This window comes from Tripterygium wilfordii, chromosome 3, assembly GCF_013401445.1.
Source record: "Tripterygium wilfordii isolate XIE 37 chromosome 3, ASM1340144v1, whole genome shotgun sequence".
In the NCBI taxonomy this organism is placed as follows: Eukaryota; Viridiplantae; Streptophyta; class Magnoliopsida; order Celastrales; family Celastraceae; genus Tripterygium; species Tripterygium wilfordii.
Window position 1 is genome coordinate 2971068 of NC_052234.1, and position 20508 is coordinate 2991575.

A 20508-nucleotide genomic window follows, 5' to 3' on the forward strand; every position below is an offset into this window, starting at 1 on the left:
TGGTTTTCGGTCCAGATGTGTTGGACGGAATTCCCTTTTCCTGGCAGCTTGCAAGTGAGTGATTATTCAAAGTTCGGTCATTCGGCTTTCACTGACAAATACTCATATTTCCTTTTTTGCAGGTAACTTGGGAACGGTACCATCCTGCGAGGATTTCAAAAACAAATTTGACCGGTTCATCCATGGTTTGCCAGACGAAGAGCGAGACTGGAAGGTGATTTTGAGTGAACGAAATCTCCTCAACAGTGCTCTTTGGTCGAACATTAAAGCGATACAAGAAGGTATACCCGTCCCTAAGTTAAAAGATCTGAGTGTTGTTTTATGTTCTACAAGGTCGTGCGAACACTTAGGATATAAATTTTCTTTTCTTGGGCACTTATCCTTAGAAGAAAGAGGATTGGCAGAGGATTCGATGGCGGGCCCCGCTGAAGTAAAGGATCCGATGGACGCGTTTGAGAGGAGAAAAAGAGTTGCCTAGGCTGCCAAAAAATTTAAATCTTCGGCCGGAAAAGGTTCCCAAAAAATGGTTGCGACGAAGAAGACTTTTGCAGTCCCTCAATCGACCGAGCCCGATATAATAGTAGTCGAGCCCTCTTTACCAAGGGATCCAAGGCCAAAGAGAAAAGTAAAAGATATTGAAGAACCGACCGACCAGGTCACGTTCTCCTTCCCGTCCGGGACTTCTTCTTTTTCAGATCCTAAGAAGTTTATGACGGTAGCTAGCGGATTTATGCTCCCGACCGACATTCCAGAGTTTGCTGATTATACTCCAGAGAGCATTGCCGATTTCAACGCTACACAAGCTTTCCGGGTAAGCCTCGTTTGCTCGTGATTCGATGTTATACAGAGGAGAACATGTTTAATTTTTATTTGTGCGTTCTCTAGCTGTTTGAAGGTTGCCTTCACATGCGAGAGGAATATTTGAAGATGAGGAACAGTATATAGCCTTCGCCGTGAAAGTTCGTGATCTATCAGTCGAAACTTCGATCATGTGAAAAAACGAAGAGGAAACTTTGATCCCGTTGATTGAATGCATAGTTTGACGTAGGAACTCTAGCATTGCTTAGGTGTGTCGTTTGTTATTTACGTAGGAATTCTAATTTTGTTTGGCCATTTTGGTCTATCCACTGCGTTTGGAATTTTCTGAGAAGATTGAATATTTTATCTTCTTAATGTGTTGATATGATTTGCACTTTCCTTCTAAATATAGCGTTGGTTGATGTACTCATCTATAGCATGTCCAATTACTCGAGTAAAGTTATGATCAAAAGAGGGAGTACTTAGTTAAAAATGATACAATTTGAGATGGATATCGTTCCAACTATTGTTCAACTCCCAACCGTCTTTGGTTGTAAGCTTGTAAGCTCCTTGTCCGACAACATCTCTAATTTGATACGGTCCTTCCTAAGTTTGTCCCAGTTTCCCAGCTCCATGCTTTTTGGTGTTTTGAAAAAATTTTCCATGTACAAAGTCTCCAACACCGAACATGCTAGCTCGGATGTTTTTGTTGTAGTGATGCGCCACTTTTTGTTGATAAATAGCTGTTCGAACCCTGGCTTCTTCTCTGAGTTCATCGATTGTGTCAAGATTCTTCTCCAATAATTCGTCGTTTGTGCTCTGGCTGATCCATTGACATCTGGCTTAGGGAAGCCCAACCTCAACGAGAATGACTGCTTTCGATCCATACACTAGTGAGAATGGAGTTTCGCATGTCGGAGTTTTGGCCATCATCCGATAAGACCATAGTACACCTGGCAATTCTTCCGCCCACTTGCCTTTAGTGCCTTCAAGCCTTCTCTTTAAAGTGCTCATAATGGCTTTATTGGAGGACTCCGCCTGTCCGTTCGATTGTGGGTTGCGCGGAGTGGAGTAATGTAACTCAATCCCATATTTGTCGCAAAAAACTTGAAATTGATGACTCAAAAACTGTAAGCCATTGTCGGTCGTAATTTTTTAGGAATACCGAACCTCCAGATAATGTTCTTCCAGATAAATGTTTTCACCTCATTATCCCGAACTAGTTTGAAAGCCTCTGCCTCTACCCACTTCGTAAAGTAATCTGTCAAGACGAGGACATATACTCTTTGGCCAGAGGCAACCGGTAACTTGCCAACTATATCCATTCCCCAGTGCATGAAGGGTCATGGTACGAGCGTGGGATGAAGTTTCTCAGGATGAAGATGAGAAACTTGGGTGAATCGTTGGCATTTGTCACAAAGTCGGACGAAGTTAGTAGCATTCGCTCTCATCGTAGGCCAGAAATAGCCGTTTGTTAAGGCTCGATTGGCCAGAGTTCTCCCTCTTGAATGGTTTCCACACTCCCCTTTCATGTAATTCTGAGAGAACGTTTCCACCCTGCCTGGTGGTCACACAATGGAGTAATGGTCCTGAGTACGACTTCCTATAAAGTTGACCCTCGTAAAGGGTGAACCGGACAGCTCCTACTTTGATTCGTCAGGCGGCATTCTTGTTGAACGGCAAATCTCCTTTGTCAATGTACTTAATCAAAGGGGTCATCCAGCTGTTCTCAATGGAAATTGCAAGGACTTTATCAACATCTTGGGTTGCCGGGACTTCTAGGTGCACAACTGGTATCATTTGGGGTTCGCTCGTCTGTAGGGCAGAGCCTAGGTTAGCCAATGCATCCGCATGCGAGTTTTTGAGACGTGGCACTTGTGTTATAATGAATTCCTCGATCATGTCTCGAAGTTTCTTTGCTAATTCTAAGTATGTTATCGTATTGGTTCCGCGAGCTGGATAAGTCCCAAGCAACTTATTAACAACTAACTATGAATCTGACCGAACGAAATTTTTTTTTACTTTAAGTTCCTTTGCGAGCTCTAATCCAGCAATAAGGGTTTCGTACTCAGCTTCGTTGTTTGTGGCTCGGAACACACAACAGATGGATTGCTGCATTATTTCTCCTAAGGGTGAAATGAGTACAACTGCGAGCTCGCTTCAGTTCACGTTGCTGAAACCATCGACCGAGAGAGACCAAGTTCCTCCTAGATGCTCCGTCAGGCATAACAATTCGTGTTTTGCTTGGATCTCGATCGGTGGAGTAAAGTCAGCGACAAAATCAGCCAACACTTGAGACTTCATCGTCGTCCAGGGCTGGAACACAATGTCATGTTCGCTGAGTTCCACGGCCCATTTTGTCAATCGGCCAAACAATTCAGGCTTGTGGAGTATGTTACGCAGCGGGAAGGTTGTTACCACAATGATCGAGTGACATTGGAAATATGGACGCAACTTTCGAGCGGCTACCATGAGTGCTAAGGTCAACTTCTCAAGTTGGGAGTATCATGTTTCGGCATCGAGCAAGCTTTTGCTGACATATACTACACTAACAGCTGTTTCAGAAACTGCAAGATATAACAGAAGTGACTCACCCTGCTTTGGTTTGGATAGTAGTGGTGTCGACACTGAATATTGCTTCAGGTGTTGCAAGGCTTCTTCTGATTCGGTCGACCATTCAAAGTCCTTGGACTTGAGAAGAATGCTAAAGAAACTGAGACACCAGTCGGATGAGCGAGAGATAAATCTACTGAGGGCCGCTACTCTTCCAGTCAGCTTCTGCATATCCTTCCTGCTTCCTGGCGATGGGATCTTAAGAACTGATCGAATTTGGTCCGGATACGCTTCTATTCCCTTCTAAGTTACCATGTATCCAAGGAACTTTCCGGCCGACACTCCAAAAGAGCAATTGCTTGGGTTTAGCTTCATGTTGTATTTTCGAAGTACTTCGAACACCTCCCACAGGTGCTCCAGATGGCATTCAACTTTCAAGGATTTCACCAGCATGTCATCGATGTAGACTTCTATGGTTTTGCCCAACATAGTAGCGAACATTTTGTTGGCTGACCTTTGATATGTCGATCCTGCATTCTTGAAACCAAAAGGCATGACTTTATAACAAAAAATACCTCGTTCAGTGATGAATGAAGTTTTTTCCTGGTCGTCCGGATGCATGAGAATTTGGTTGTAGCCCGAGAAAGCATCCACGAAGCTGAGGAGCTCATGCCCAGCGGTAGAATCGACCAGCATGTCGATGTGCAGGAGAGGAAAGGGATCTTTTGGACATGCTTTGTTCAAATCAGTGAAGTCGATGCAGATCCTCCACTTTTCATTTTTCTTTTTAACCACAACTACGTTCGCTAATCAATCTGGATATTGGACCTTACGAATGGAGCCTATGTCAATAAGCTTCTGGACTTCATCGTTGATAATACGGTTACGCTCAGGCGCAAACTTTCTTCTTTTTTACCTGATAGGCTTGTGATCTAGATCGACCTGAAGTCGGCGTGCGACCATGCGAAGCAATCATGATTATGCGTGAGAAATTCAATCAACCTTGTTTGGATATCATAGTCAAGGCGCGTGCCGATTTGTACTTTGTGATCCTCATGGTCTGGATGGATCTGTGTGTCCTCCAATTCTTCCATGTCTGGCGCACCTCGTTCGACTGTGGCTGACTGGTATTTCGAGGTCGCTAGTTATTGTAATTACTATAAGTCATTTGTTTTGCCTTTCAAAGCATTGGTGTAGTAGTTCTAGGAAGCAAGTTGCTCTCTCTTAATTTCCTTGACCCCCATTTCGTAGGGAACCGTATCAGCTGATGGTACGTGGAAGGTACTACCTTCATCTCATGGATCCACGGTCGACCGAGTATGATATTATACGGAGAGGCACTATTTAGAGAAGTTAGGGTTGAGGTTTATCCCTTCGGTGTAAATCGGCAAGGCAATCTCTCCCAAGCTATAGACTTGCTCTCTACTGAACCGCAAGAGTATTGTTGACCCACCGACAATGTTAGATTAGTCGATTTTCATTGCTTTGAGACAACTTAGGAAGAGGACATTCGTCAAGCTGTCATTGTCAATTAAGACACGTTTAATCATATAATTAGCAACAAGAATAGAGATTACAAAAGCATCATGATGTGGATTGAGTAATTTCGTTGCTTCATCATCAATGAAACTTATAATCTGACCGGACGACGGTGTGACAGGTTCTGTGGATCGGAGGATTGGATTGACAGCCTTTGGAGCATTCCTCTTTGCAGCTGAATGCGATATGCCACTTATCTCACACCCACCGATAATTACTCCAACTGACCCCTTCGGCTTAGGGTGAACTGGTGGGTAATTCTCGCTCCTTCCTTCTGACCATGGTCTCTTTACCCTTTTCGATCAGCACATTCTTGAGGTGTCCACGATTCAACAACTCAACCACTTCATCATGCAAACCCCGACAATCTCGAGTGGTGTGGCAGTGGTCTTGGTGGAAGTCGCACCATTTCGACGAGTCCCGCCAATCCGCTGGGGACCTCATTTTGCTGGGCCACTACACTTTGTTTCCCAAGCTTTTGAGAGTGGAGATCATTTCAGCCGGTTCAATATTAAATGCGTATTCTGGCTTCCGAAAGCTGAACGAAGCAGATCGAGATCGATCGTATTGTCGTCTGTCATGTCGCGATCGCTCTGACCCTCGGGGTCAATGATCTGGGATATGGTCTTTGCCTACCCCGGTATTCTTGGAGCTTCTCTCGATCGAAGGTGGTGGTTGGTTGTTTTCATCTTCATCCTATTTCACCTGGGCCCATGCACGAGCTAGTATATCTTCCATGTTGGTGCACGAGAACTTCGTCAACTCCTTGTCGAGTTCGTCGGAGGGTGACAAACCCTATTTGAAAGCCATGACAACTATATCTATGTTGCAATTAGGGATCAATACCTTCTTCGCTAAGAAACGGTCAATGTATGAACGAAGAGATTCGTCCGGTCGGCGTTTGATCTTATAAAGGTCGTCCGAAGCCTTGGGCAACCTCCTACTGCTGGCAAACTGTTTTATGAAAAGATCTGTCAGCTGGGCGAATGAATTGATGGAGACATTAGGGAGGTTGATGAACCATTGTAGTGCTGGACCGGTAAGACAACATCCAAAAGCTTTGCACATGCATGCTTCGCGAGACTCTCTCGACACAGTAAGGGTGAGCATCCTCTGTCTATACTGAGCCATGTGGTCGTCCGAATCGCTCGTTCCATCGAAGGAGCGCATGTTAGAAAGATGAAATTTTTTCGACATTTCCACCAGTGTGATGAGATCGGCCAATGGAGAGTCTGAATAACTGTCAGGCAAGCTTTATTGGATCGACATCGTTACTCCGGGAAGTCTTCCGAGGAACGTCTCGACTTCGGTCAGTCTCTATGTGTCGGTTAAACCCTCAGAGGAGTAAGATAATCCGGCACTGGTTGTCATGGTCGGACGAGTTGGTAGGGGCGGAGGAAGTCCGTGAATAGCATTAGATTGTTCACCGACCGACAGAGGGTGGTGCGGGGTATTAAATGACTGAGAACGTGGCTGACAAGAAGTTTCAGCTGGATTGGGAGAGTCCAGCGACTGCATCGAGCCGATGTTGAGACGAACCTGTGAGGCTGGGGGCGGCGTGGAAAGCTGGGCCATCAACTGCTCTACCTTACTTCTCAGGGTAATGTTTTCTGCCCGGACAGAGGAACTCTCGACCTTTGCTACAGCCTTGTCTTCCGCCATTTGAGCCTTCAACGCAGCCAGCTGAGTAGCGAAACCATTTGAATCGTCAGAAGACATAGTGAAATGGAGAGTCGTCCGGAAGTATTTGATCTAGCCGAACCCCCTGTCGGCCGAATTCAACTCCAAAATGGGATGTTCTTTCTTATTCCTAAAGAGATTGAATGTATAGCGACCTGCATCCCCGTGATGCTCCTTTACGTAATAGCAATTCAACAGCTCAGATATCCGAACGGATGACCCATTTTCTTGCTCAAGCATTCAACTGCAAGCAGTAGTCTCCATCCGTTCGGCATTATCTTAGTGGAAGCAATGCAAAAATATCTCAATACGTCCCTTACCAGCTTCAGAATGGGGAAACGCAAACCCAACTTGAACGGTGCCTCGTACATAGCGACCCAACCTAGCACTTCCCAATCGACTCGTTGGTAGAAAGTGGAGGCCTTTACCTCAACTTTGACCAAAAAATTATAAGAATATCTCAATCTAAGCAACTTATTTCCATCTAACACCGAGGCTTCATTTTTGACTAGGAAGTTCAGGGCCTACCATTGACTACAATCCCTTCGAACGAATGATCGACAATAGGAACTGCTTGGCCTCCACTTGGGCCAGGTTAACCTAAGGCCTTGGCATAACGTCTGCCAGATGAATGGTGAGTCTTCCGTGGATGGCGTACCACTCGTAATGGTGCTAGTCGATCGGAATCTGTCTCGTCATCCTATTCTTGCCTTGCCACAGTAACATTAGTATCGACTGATACTTGATGATCGAAACCCTCTACATCTACAGTATTAAACCTCCTGTCTTCCATAAGCTCGTCTAAATCGGACTCTCTGAGATTGGCAATCTCCTCCAACCGGGAAGGTGAAGCCATTGAACCCGCCTGTCGAAGAACTCCACCCAATAACAAGGTTGGTGGCAGGACGCGATGGGAGAAAAATGGAAGACTGGCTAGGGGATAAACCGAAATAAAAGAAGAATTGGCAAAGAACCACCGCGAAAAGAAGAAGCGAGACGAAGACAAGAAGAAATTCAAGAAAAATGCCAAATAATTCACCTGGGAATAGAAGAGCGAGACCTCGAAGCAGAGGAGGACCACGAACAAAGCAAGAAGAAGCTCTAGAGAAACGTCTGCAACGTAAAAAGAAAAATAGTCTGTGTACCTTTATAGGAAGAAACACAACAAACTAGGGTCATTTATTGCCTAGATGATGATTGCCTAGAAAAATGAAACGGCAGCTTCTACCCTGCACCTCTTCTGAAGAGACATGCACGAAGGGATACATTTAATGCCCTAAAACCCTTAAGAGATAACTTTTGGCAAACCAAACGTCAAAGTTGGTAGCCAGCTGGCAGCCTCATTTAATGGAAAAGTCACAAAAGGTTCAACTCACAAGCGGCAAAAATAAACATTGTCAAACGAACAACTAGACCCACGAGGGTCTAACGTTCAAGCCCAAGTGGCCAAGGACCTTCGTCCGACAGAACAACTAGACCTGCGAGAGTCTAACGTTCAAGCCCAAGTGCCAAGGGACTTCTGTCCGATAGAACAACTAGACCCGGGAGTCTAACGTTCAAGCCCAAGTGACCAAGGACTTCCGTCCGACAGAACAACTAGACCCGCGCGAGTCTAACGTTCAAGCCCAAGTGCTCAAGGACTTCTGTCCGACAAAATAACTGGACCCACGAGAGTCTAAAGTTCAAGCCCAAGTGGCCAAGGACCTTCCGTCCTACAGAACAACTACACCCACGAGTCTAACGTTCAAGCCCAAGTGGCCAAGGACTTCCGTCCGACAGAACAACTAGACCCGCTAGAGTCTAACGATCAAGCCCAAGTGGCCAAGGACTTTCGTCCGACAAAACAACTGGACCCACCAAAGTCTAACGTTCAAGCCCAAGTGGCCAAGGACCTTCGTCCAACAGAACAACTGGACCCGCGAGAGTCTAACGTTTGAAGCCTAAATGGCCGAAGACCTTCGTCCGAATTGACGACCTAACTACTCTCAAAGTCAAGAAACTTAACTTTGAGAGTGGGGGACAAATTGTATGGGCCAAAAACCGTTGACCCAAGATATTTAAGCAAAAGTCGAAAGTTCCGGTGAGCCGGTGAGGCCCATGGTTGGACTGGCCCAAATGTCCATCCGAAGGTACGATTAGCGCAAGCCCAAGCTGAAGGTCAAAGCCCACCATTAGATAGGTACAATACCAGGCCTTTTAGGCCAAGGCTTTATATGTCAAATGAGCCTCAGATTGCGCCACGGGCCCAATTACTGCCCAATGAAGAAGTTTATCCGTACAGTCTACATGTGTTGATCACGTGACTTGGAACACTATAAATAGGAGAGGACCCCTCCTTATTTACTCTCTGAACTACCTGGTATCTCTCTCTCTCTCTCTCTCTGTAAAAGCCTTTCGCTTCTCTCACTTAAATCCCACTGTTGACTGACTTGACCGTCGGAGCTTATTCGGCTGACACCACACTGGTGTCCAAGTTTGACGGTCAACCCCTTTTTTTTTGATTTTGCAGGGTTGTCATAGGCCTCGATCGACGATAACAAATTGATTGCAGATTTTAGGATCTACATTTATCAAATTGAAAATGACATGTAGTCCATCAGTATGATAGTTCATGAGAGCCCAACATGTTTACGCCATCAATTTAATCAATGGAATAGTTTTAATTCTACTCTTTTATCCCATAATTCATTGTCCAAAATTTATTGTTTTAATATAGATTATATTGTTTTTAAAGCACAGTGTAGAATTCATTATTTTAATTCTGAATTCATTTAGTTTTAAAATTCCATTGAAAAAATAATGGAATTAAGAAATTCCATTGAAAAAAGAAATGGAACTAAGATTTACCCGATAAAACTCTTCTATAATGGATCTTGTTAGAAAAAGTTTTATGTGCTGATTTTGAATATGTAATTTTTAAAAAAATCTAACATGTATTTTGAAAGTAAAAACTTTTTAAAATTTCGTCTAAGAGACTTGGACTTTCATGGGCTACCACTATATGAGCTACCTAGCACTACTGTTATCAATTCGACTTGAATCCATGTTGATGCAACAAGTGAAGGCTTCATTGTGCCATTTATCATGATACTTAAACTGAAACGTTTGAAAAATGATGGTCGAGTTATTGGATCAAATTATTCAGTGATAAAAAATACTATTAACCCTTTATTTTAGTTTTTGCGAAGTGGTATATCCCAACTTTGAAGCATAGTTTTTAAACCTGACCCGCGCATCGAATCGTCAAGGCTGAAGGGTCAAGGGTTTCGAAGTTCAACCGTTACAATGAAGGTTGAACCAAGGGTTTTTAATAAATAATAAAATAATAAATATTTATATACTATATAACTATATACTATATAGCAAGTTAGAGGAGAATACCTGTACAATTCAGCCTTAATTTTTCTGCAAAAATTTACCAAATTCTATAGCAATAGGCAAATCAAATAAACAATTCATAAACCAAACACAAAATCCAAATTCATTAACAAAAATAAAATATTTTTGTGTCCATTGAAAGTAAATTACATATTTGGCTCACAATTCATTAACAAAAATAAAATATATTTTTTTAAGTCATTTTACAATAGATGCGGGTTTTCTTTTCACTCGTCGGATTTCGGGTTGTCGGATTTTTCGGTTTAACCCACTTTTTGACACAGGTTAATGCACAAACGATTTTTTTTAAACAAAAAATCCCAAAGACCACATGTTCACGGGTTTCACAATCTGAATCTGACCGATGAATCGGTCCGAGTTTAAAAACTATGATTCCAAAGTATGCCAAGAGTCAGTCAAATGTCATAAACTTATTTTTTGTTCATCCTCTCTCTTGCATCCTCTCCCATGAGTCATGGCTCATATGGATTTTCTGGAATTATGGGTGGACATCATTGTTGTTGGGCTCTGCTTGCAAGCTCAGGTGCTCAGTGCGCAGAACCTGACATGCAATTTGGTGGATTTGAGGGCATTGAAGGATTTCTGGAGTGCTTTTGAATCAGGGATTGATGGGTGGGGCTCTAATTCTTCGACTGATTGCTGTAACTGGGTAGGTGTTTCTTGCAACTCTTCCTTGTCTCTCGGTTTAAGCAACGATCCTATTGATTCTGGTAGAGTAACTAAATTGGAACTCTTCAAGAAAAGATTAACAGGAAAACTCAGTGAATCGTTAGGACAATTGGATCAGCTTAGAATCCTGAATCTCTCTCAAAATCACCTCAAGGAGTCACTGCCACAATCCTTGTTTCATTTGCTCAAGCTAAAGCACCTAGACTTGAGCTCTAATGATCTCTCTGGTCCTTTTCCACAAAGCATAAACCTTCCTTCACTTGAACAACTTGACATCTCTGATAATTCTCTTGATGGGCTCCTTCCCACACGAATTTGTGAAAATTCTACTCGAATCGAGGTTATTCGTTTGGCATTGAACAACTTCGCTGGGGAAATTTTACCTGGACTTGGGAGTTGTAGTGTCCTAGAGCACCTGTCTCTTGGTGTGAATGATCTCACAGGTGGGGTTAGTGAAGATATATTTCAGATTCAGATACTAAAGGTACTGAATCTCCAAGATAACATGTTTTATGGGAAGCTAAGCTCTGGAGTTGGTAACCTCTCTAACCTTGTTTTCTTAGACATTTCATCAAACAGGTTTTCGGGTACAATCCCAGATGTTTTCTATGGCTTGTCAAAGTTTGAGGAATTTGTAGAACATTCAAATAGGTTTGAGGGGACCATACCTCGTTCATTGTCAAATTCGCCGTCCATGAAGTCGCTTAATTTGAGGAATAATTCGTTGGTTGGTTCTATTGATGTTAATTGCTCGGCCATGATTAATTTGACATCTCTTGATTTGGGTTCCAATAATCTTAGTGGGCGGGTGCCTGATTATCTTCCCTTTTGTAGAAAATTGGAAAAAATAAATTTTGCCCGGAACAGTCTCATCGGTCAAATCCCTGAAAGCTTCAAGAGCTTTGATAGCCTCTCTTACCTTTCCCTGACAAATGTCAACATATCTAATATTTCCTCTGTTGGAAAACAATCAAGAATGACAGTGCATAGAATATTGAATTTAAAGAATTTATTAAAACAAACTAAATACAATAAATATACAATTACAATACTGACTTGAATTGAGATTGAGGATAGCGCAATGCTATGTCCTATAGCAGAAATTCGCTCCTACTCTTGTGCTTGTAGTTCAATGAGCGTCTGCCACCAGGATTCAACAATCTGTAGCCAAGAATTTTGCACTTGATTCTTGGTCCTGGCGAATTTACTGGGTGCTTTTTCTCTCAAATCAAAAGGTTTGTGGTGAAGGTTTGAATGTCAGAAACTCTGATATATGAAAACCATGTTATTTATGGTATTTATAGAATAAGACAGAAGCAGTTTACAAGCAGTTTTTGTAGAGAAGTTGTGTTGATCAGACAAACACAACTGTTAAAATAAACTGTAATTGGATAAAAAATAAAAAATAAATAATATATCTTTTGATATATATATATAGCCCAAGCATATAGCCCAAGCCCATCTATGAATGTTTATCCAATTTAGTAAGTGTGTTAAGTCCACACTTATAAACTACTCTTTCTTTCTATACTTGTCCAATGTGGGACTTTCTTATTGCTATACAAAATCCAACATCCTCTGCCCTTCAAATCCTACAAAACTGAAAGAACTTATATACCCTTGTACTCACTGCAAACTTTCCTGGGGAAGCAATGCCGGCTGATTCTGACATACGTTTTGAGAAGTTGAAAGTTGTTGTTATTGCCAATTGTAGACTCACGGGTTCATTGCCGCAGTGGTTGAGTGGGTGCACCAAATTGCAGTTGTTGGATTTATCATGGAACCATTTTGGTGGAATGATTCCGGGATGGTTTGGAAAATTTGAGGATCTCTTTTACTTGGACATATCAAACAATTCTTTTACTGGGGAGATTCCAAGAAACTTAACTGTGTTGCCTAGCCTCATTATCAGGAATTTCTCGTTTCAGGGGCCTTCCTTGGATATCCCTTTTTTCATGAGAAGGAATATTGACAGTGGGGCATTGCTGTATAATCAGCTTGATAGATTTCCACCAACTCTGGATCTCAGTTGTAACTCTCTTACTGGACCAATCTGGAGAGAATTTGGAAAACTAAAAAAACTGCATGTTTTGAATTTGAGGAGGAATAAATTATCCGGAATGATACCTAGTGAATTGTCTGGGATGACGAGCTTGGAGAGACTGGATTTAGCTCTTAACAATCTTTCAGGTAATATTCCTTATTCCTTGGAGAAACTCACTTTTCTGTCAAAATTTGATGTTGCCTACAATCAACTCGACGGAAAGATCCCCATAGGAGGTCAGTTTTCAACATTCCCAGATTCGAGCTTTGAGGGAAACAATCTTTGTGGTGACCATGGTGCCCCTCTATGTCCAGAGAATATCAGGACAGAGAAGACCTGGATGGAGAAAAAGCATAGAAAAACCAATACATTTATTTTTGGAATAGCTGTTGGGTTAGTATTTGGGATAGTATTTGTGTTTGCACTTCTCGGTGGTAGGTATTTAATTAGTTAGGTACGGGTACTTAAGTATACTACAATTTTTGATCATTAATGTTCGTAAAATTCTCGTGGAAATCTTGAAAATACGTCATAGGGTTCTCCATACATATACATTTATTGAAATGAAGTGTATGGATACCCCATGGGATTGTCTTAATACCTCAGACTTCGTTTGGAACTTTATATAGGATAATATAATTTTCCTATCCAATGTGTAATTTAATCCTTGTACAAGTTGATGTATAATTTAATCTTATCCGGTGTTTGAAAATAATATGATATTAGGCTTGTATAGTATAAGATTTGTGATAATATATCTAGATTACCCTCAATTAAAAGTGAAAGTGAGGGTCTTTTTTTGTCATTTGACATGTTATTTCTTATACAAAGCGCTCCGTATAAAATTAAAACGAGTTGAAGGTGTTTTAATATATGGTCGACATCGTATAAGAACCATTTTATATAAAGTTATTCTATTCCGAGGATTTTAAAAATCGTCCAAACACTCAATAAGTTCATTAAAGGATAATTTTATACTCTATGGAGTCTTATCCGCTCATCTAAACGGAGCCTGAGGGTCTTTTTTTGTCATTTGACACATTATTTCTTATACTAAGCGCTCTGTATAAAATTAAAACGAGTTGGAGGTGTTTTAATATTGTACGGTTGACATCGTATAAGAACCACTTTTGTATAAAGTTATACTATCCCGAGTATTTTAAAAATCGTCCAAACACCCGATAAATTCATTAAAAGATAATTTTATACTATACGGAGTCTTATCCGCTCATCTAAACGGAGCCTCAAAAGCTTGAGATTATGTGGGCAAGGCTTAAGTGTATTATATATTATCCAATATTAATATAGATAAATATTAATGTTGTGATTTGTTACCGTTGGAAGAATGATGAAAGCAAGAAATAATAAAAATTAAGATACGCAAATTTAATTTACCTACATTCATGGGAGAGACCGACTGATATTTCACTATTAAATCAATATATATTAACCATAAGAGATAGATAAATAGACACATCCCATTGCACTGATCGGGGGCGTTCGTAGTGACTGAGGGGGTCGAAGACCAAGAAGTGAGTTATTTATCAGCCAAGCATTTTTCTTGTTTCAAAGGGTGAATCTATAAAATTGGATTAGCCATGAGTAATACTAACGTTGGTGGATTTGGTCAAGGGGATGCGGAAATAGTACTTCAAGACCCAAAAACTGTTAAAAGGCAAAAATTCTTTTTTTCCCCTTTATTCTCTTTCATTTTGCCTTTTTGAGGGCATTGGAGCTTAGATCTGTGCCAAGGTTTAAAGCGAAAAGGGTTAGGATTTTTATCTTCTTCCTTTCGGGAAGGCAGGGTTAGGAAAATCCTATTGATTGCGGCTTTCTCCAGACCTCCGGGAAAAGACCTGATTTCGAAAGCCTTTTTCAAAGATTCTATATAAAATATAGAAATTTATAGATTATAAAGATTTATATATGAAACCGAGATAGTTACCTTTCAGAAAATTCCAGGGATAAATGATAAAGATAAACACTAATGGAATACTTAGGCTTTGTATACGCCATTCCGAAGTGATCTATTAATCAGCTAATAAGTCCTTCCCTTCACTCCCTTGTCATAATAGCTAATATCGTGAAGTTCCCGCAACTTCTCTCGTGCATAAGCAACATTCTAATACTTCAACTCCAAGACTTAAACCTAATGATTATTTTGTTATCTTGAATATTTTATGTTTTAGATTTTGGTGTGTAATGTAATGACAATGTAGATGTTCGTTCGTTCTCGATCACTTTTCAATAAAATAATCCTAAACAAATTTTTTAGAGGCACTACACCCGAACTCATGTTAACTTTTGGCGCCCTTCTATAAATTCCTCACTCTGTTACTGCATATAACCATGAATTTTGAGGTGGGTTTCCTAGTTAAAAGTAAAAAATAGAAATGCATAGTCCCATCCTTGTAGCCAGGTCAAGAAGAAAACCCACGGATGGTTGCAACCAATTTAATCATCATGGATTTTTTAGTGCGAATATGTTGATCAAATAATTATGTGCCTTTTACCTCCAAGTAAAACTCTCTAGTATATTTTTAGTCAATCTATTTATTTTCAGTCTTGACATGCAAAAATAATAAGGTGCAATTATCCACACAATGTGAAAGATTTTCCAATAAGAACAACCTAAAAAAATTATTAATAACGATACAACTAGGGGTTACCAGTCGTTCCATCCAACAACAAGAAAGTGGTCTTACTACGATCCCAATGATGTATCTCGTCAAATACTTGAAGAACAGAAGAAGTGTCCATCACTTGGCACTATGAAAGAAGAAGAAGAAGAAGAAACAACAAAACACCCCGCGTCAAACACGGACCCAACGTCTTCAATCCTTATTTAATTTCTTAGGCATGGCTCCGACCACTTATCCTTTTATTTAGCATGGCTCCAAGCCAACTAGTTATTAGATTTATCTTTTCAGCCCCGCTACTATGTCTTTAGTTTTAGTTTATAAAGCACGCCTACATCCCAGTATGTATCCCTTTTTAGTGAAGATCCTGATGCATTCCAGCAATGTGTTGTTTCTAATTTCCTTTCAATAGAAGCCCTTTTTCATTCCAGTGATAGTCTTCTATTTCCTTCTTTTTCCAGATTGACACTACAGGCATTTTAAGTCCTTTTTTAGAAAGGCAATCCTCGAGCTAGCAGCCTTGTATTCTCTAGCTGTGCATAATTCGTTTGGTGCAAAGGTCAGATTCGGTGTAGAATCATACAACAATCCTATTAAATCCTTTGGATTGACAGCAAGCCTTGACATACCTGCAAATCCTACATCTCTATTAACAAAACTCCTGTTCCCAACTGCCGAAATTGTGAGATCTTATGTCCAGAGCAGAAGATAACCAACATATTTTTTGCACACCTGGTGGGACATGAAGTGTCAGTTACTTGTAGTCATGACAAAAAGAACTAGAGAAGCAGCAATAAGTGAACCAGTTGCTAACTCATCTCCACCACTTTCACCAAGGGAATCACACAACTTTCAACCTACTCGTTCCGACAAAGGTGAAGGAGAAGGTAATATAAGCCCTGTACTCGTCAAACTCATGAGCCAGGAAATCTCCTCAACAAACCATAGTTTGATACAGACCATGGAGCAAATAGCCAAGTTGCATTTTCAGCACCTGTTCTGACAAGTTCTTCAATCAATGCAACAAGGCTCACAACAAGTTGCATTTTCAACACCTGTTCCTTAGTTGTCGATGTAGACTTTTCAACAACTAGCTTTACCTTAATCGTCGCCACAATTCCTAACAGAGCTAGCTACTATGATGAAGATCGACCAATCGTCATCAAATCTCAGTAGCAGCAATGGCCACCCTGTTGTGACTAACCTAGCTACAGTTTCTGCTGCTATTCCTTCAGCTCCTATACAAAATATTCCAAACCTTGGAATACAAGACAAAAGTTTTTCAGGTGATGCCTTCAAGCTCTACTTCTTTCGCTCCACTTACTGTCATTCCTATCATTGACAGCAGGTTGTTCCCTTGTGAACAATGGTAAACGAGCAGAGGGATATGAACGAGGCAAACCAGAGGCCCCCTTAGGTGATACCTCTTGTAGATTTTTGGAGAGAGCATTATTTTCAACCACAACAGCAGCAACACCAACCTTAGCTCCAGGCAGAACTTGGGGGGAGTAAGGTTCGTTTGATTTTCAACAAAATTACCTCCAGCCACAGATGATTCAGCGACAACCTCAGTAGGCGATGAACAGGGATCAGGTCGTGAATATAGTTCAGGACATGCTAGGCCCTACGCGTTTGGGGAAACCCATGTACCGTAGGCTTTCTACTGAGAGGGCGAACTATATTTCACTTCCCAGAGGTTTTTGGCCTCCTGATTTCTCTTTGGAAAAGACGCCCAATCAATCATGGAGCACATAGCTCACTTTACTATTCAGTGTGGTGAAGTTGGCTCGGAGGATGATTACAAACTCAAACTATTTGGTAACTCTTTCACGGGTACAGCCTTCTCTTGGTATATCAAGTTATCCACTAACTCTATTGATACATGGATAGAAATGGAGGAGACTTTCCATAAGCAATTCTACAAAGACTAACATAAAGTCACGGTGACAGATTTGTCAAGAATCACTCAGTTTCTAGAAGAGGCAATTGAGTCGTTTCTTACCAGATTCAAAGAAGCTAAACTTCGATGAAACACTGAGATTCTAGAAGGAAAAGTGGTGGCCTTGGCAGTGAAAGCGATGCTCGTTAAATTCAGGAAGAAGTTCGATGACTTGGACTTCCAAGACTTCTCTCACTTGACCGCCAGATCTATCTGCTACGAAAGAGTCCTTAAGGAAGAACATGACATGATCAATTCATCCAAAGGAACCTACTATAGGGATTCAAACTATATGGTGGCTAATGTCGATGATGATCTTAAATAGAAGGTGGTTGTAGTAGAAATTTTGTGCAAGAAGTCCAACATTTGCAAAGATATTTGATATCTAAGGCCATATATCCATGTTGCCCTTGCCGGAGAGTATTCAGATAATGGAAAGATTCATCAACCATAATTAAATTGTCAGTTTTGAGCCTTCCATGAATAAAGGCACTCTACTAGTCTGAGATTATCATTGGCATGACAGACTTCATCCGGTTGCTCAAACATTTTGAGATGATTTTTTAAATAACTATACACAAACTAATCGGTCTTAACTGAGATGGAATTTTTGAAGATTTAACTCTAAAGGTCAAAATCACAAGGGTATGATTTATTGGTTGACTAAAAATGCTTCCATTTTAAAATTCAAAACTACATTTGTTACGTTTGGGCCGACAAGGTGCCAGTAACCCTGTAATAATATTTCTTCACCTCCGCAAACTTACTTCTTGATGAAAGTATCGTGTATTTTTATCACCAATGTTTAAGCCAATTCTGTCTTGATCGTTGGCATGCGATCTCCTTCTGGTATAACAACTCATTTATTTCACTTCTTGAGTTTGCCATTATTGGCAGCCTCTTTTGTATCCTTGAGCAATGAGTATGTCCCCTACTGAACCCAGTAAGGCCATCACCCAAGACATTACCATTCTATATCTGAGCTAAGTTCTCGATAAACGATTCTACTCGAGTTCAGAATTTTTCATAGTGGAATCGCTTTGGCCGAAGCTGGTTACTTGCCATTGGAAGTCCTAGTTGACAAGCCATATTTAGCAAAATTGGACAGTGATCAGATACTAAACATGTAAAATGATGAACTTTGGAACTAGAGAAAATATCTCGCCAGGTATCATTTGCGACTACTCAGTTAAGGAATTCTTATAAGAAGTTAGAATCCTACCTTTGGTTAGTCCAGGTGAATCTGTGGCCTAAGAAACCTAAATCATGGAAGTCGCAGTGATTTGAAGCTTCTCCGAAGCTTTGCATTCTACTGTCAGGTTGGGATGTTGAACTAGATAACTGAGCAATTGAAACCACTTCATTGAAATTCCCACCACACACCCATGGCATATGCAGTTGATTGTCGTAGAAGATTCCATGTTTCTTCCCTTCTAACAATAGTTTATTGCCCATATATGCCTATAAAACGCTAAGCTATATCACCATATCACCTTCCTCAATTGTCATATCCACATGATTGAGAGAAAAAGATTTAATTGTAACATCAACATATGATGTCTAGTGCACAATTAATCTACCACTCATGCCAGAGCAAGGGACACAGAAACAAGATTAGCATTGTAGCTAAACACAAAGAGTGTTGGAAGAAGAAAGAGAAAGCTTAGATTCTAAGAGAAAAAAGAACCTCAGGGTCTTGATTTTGTATAATCCTATGGAGAGCCTGAACTATCCGAGGGTTTTCAAGCCAGCCTTTATCCAGCAACCTCGCCTTAATAGGACATTTAGATCAACCATAACCTTCAAACGTAGGACGCGCTTGTCAATTTTCATGATTTTTCAGTCATCTGCTTTTAAATATCCTCCCATTGATCTTCTAATGGCTCCTGCAACTCCTAGTGAGTGACATATCAGTGGGACACCCTAGATCTGGATCCAGAAAGGAGTGTCGTTAAAATAGATATTAGCTGTAGTCATACCCAGCTCAAATCTCCTCACGACCAGTAAATGATTGTCGAAATACTACGACACATCGTTTAGCGTATGAGGCAGTGACATTTCATTGGGAACATGAACTGGTATAGAGTAGGACCAATATCTACTAATTTGAAAGCATCCCCTTGCCCCCACGCTTGCCTTAACGAAATGCCCACTACAAGTTTGTTAGCTACTCGATGGTACATAACTTTACCGATTAAACTCTATGCATTTTCTTGTACATTTTCTTCAATTTTGGATGAATCTAGTACAGTAGCCTCTTCCTCAGCCGTTGTTAGGGAGAAATTCTCCATAGAGTGTAAGATAGAATTCATCTTATTTCCACATGGGAATAACGACACTCACAGAGACGATAAGCCAAAACCCTAACTAGCAGGGACCCTTTTTGGTTTCCTTCAATTGAAACCAAAGATTCTCTTAAGCTTTCTATTGATTTTCTTCTCCTTTTTTAGTTGGGTACCACCTCTTCCTTCTTTTTATTTCCTTTTGTTTATTTGACTTCTTTTTTATTGGACCAATCCTCTTTGTACTCTTCATGTGAGTCTAGGCCTTCTTTGATTGGGCCAAAAGGAGCAAGAGTTTTGCCATTCAATCTCCAAGTTTTACTTGTAAACCTTTTATCTCAAAGCCCAACAATGATATAACTTTGTATTCAAATATGGCATTCTACCCCAATTTTGGATAAATATTCCTGAAAATAAAAAAACCAAAGAGAATTTTACGTATTATACATGACTATTTCAACAAACATGGATAAAATAAAGTCAAAAGAGGAATAAATCTAAGCGTAATATTGTGTTATGAAGACCCAAGACAATTTTGGACGTCATCTACCAATAGTCACGTCTTCTCTAGTCAAATGAAACGATGCAGCTCTTTTGAAGAGATGTATTAGTAATTGTGTCTTTTCACGAAAAACAAATTGATGTAGTTTATGGGTCAGGTTATTCGTCGAACAGTTGAAGTGTGATATGACAAGATAGTTCTCCAGTATCCCTACTGCTCTCTCGGATGCAGGAGCTTGCTAAATTTCGTGGGCTTGGGCCCTAAGTATTAACCAAACAAATGGGTATTATAAACATAAGTCCATTACATCACAAGTCTTTCAAATGGAAAACCATTTTCTTATTCACATTTTTTTTGACATTTTTGTCCAACAAAGAACAGAATCAACTGCATCATGCACTGTTACTTCAACTTATCTCGTTCCAAAAGAAAATTCCATATATGTTCGGATAGGTACCTGTAGA

At 40.6% G+C, this 20508-nt stretch overlaps 3 protein-coding genes across 3 annotated transcripts; 2 read left to right on the forward strand and 1 right to left on the reverse strand.

Annotated features, from left to right (window-relative positions):
* Positions 1-4817: 4817 nt before the first annotated feature.
* LOC119995509 lies at positions 4818-5334 on the reverse strand. Its single transcript, XM_038842028.1, has 2 exons — positions 5184-5334; positions 4818-5065 (listed from the first exon to the last, which is right to left on the reverse strand). Exons 1-2 carry the CDS (start codon positions 5332-5334, stop codon positions 4818-4820), a joined length of 399 nt encoding a protein of 132 aa, XP_038697956.1.
* A 5056-nt stretch (positions 5335-10390) lies between these two features.
* LOC119988231 (phytosulfokine receptor 1-like) lies at positions 10391-13397 on the forward strand. The gene is made up of 2 exons (XM_038833201.1): positions 10391-11592; positions 12215-13397. The coding sequence occupies exons 1-2, from the start codon at positions 10424-10426 to the stop codon at positions 12240-12242; spliced, it is 1197 nt and encodes a 398-aa protein (XP_038689129.1). The 5' UTR covers positions 10391-10423; the 3' UTR covers positions 12243-13397.
* Positions 12291-13136, forward strand: LOC119995510 (phytosulfokine receptor 1-like). Its single transcript, XM_038842029.1, has one exon. It carries the CDS (start codon positions 12291-12293, stop codon positions 13134-13136), a length of 846 nt encoding a protein of 281 aa, XP_038697957.1.
* Positions 13398-20508: the final 7111 nt, after the last annotated feature.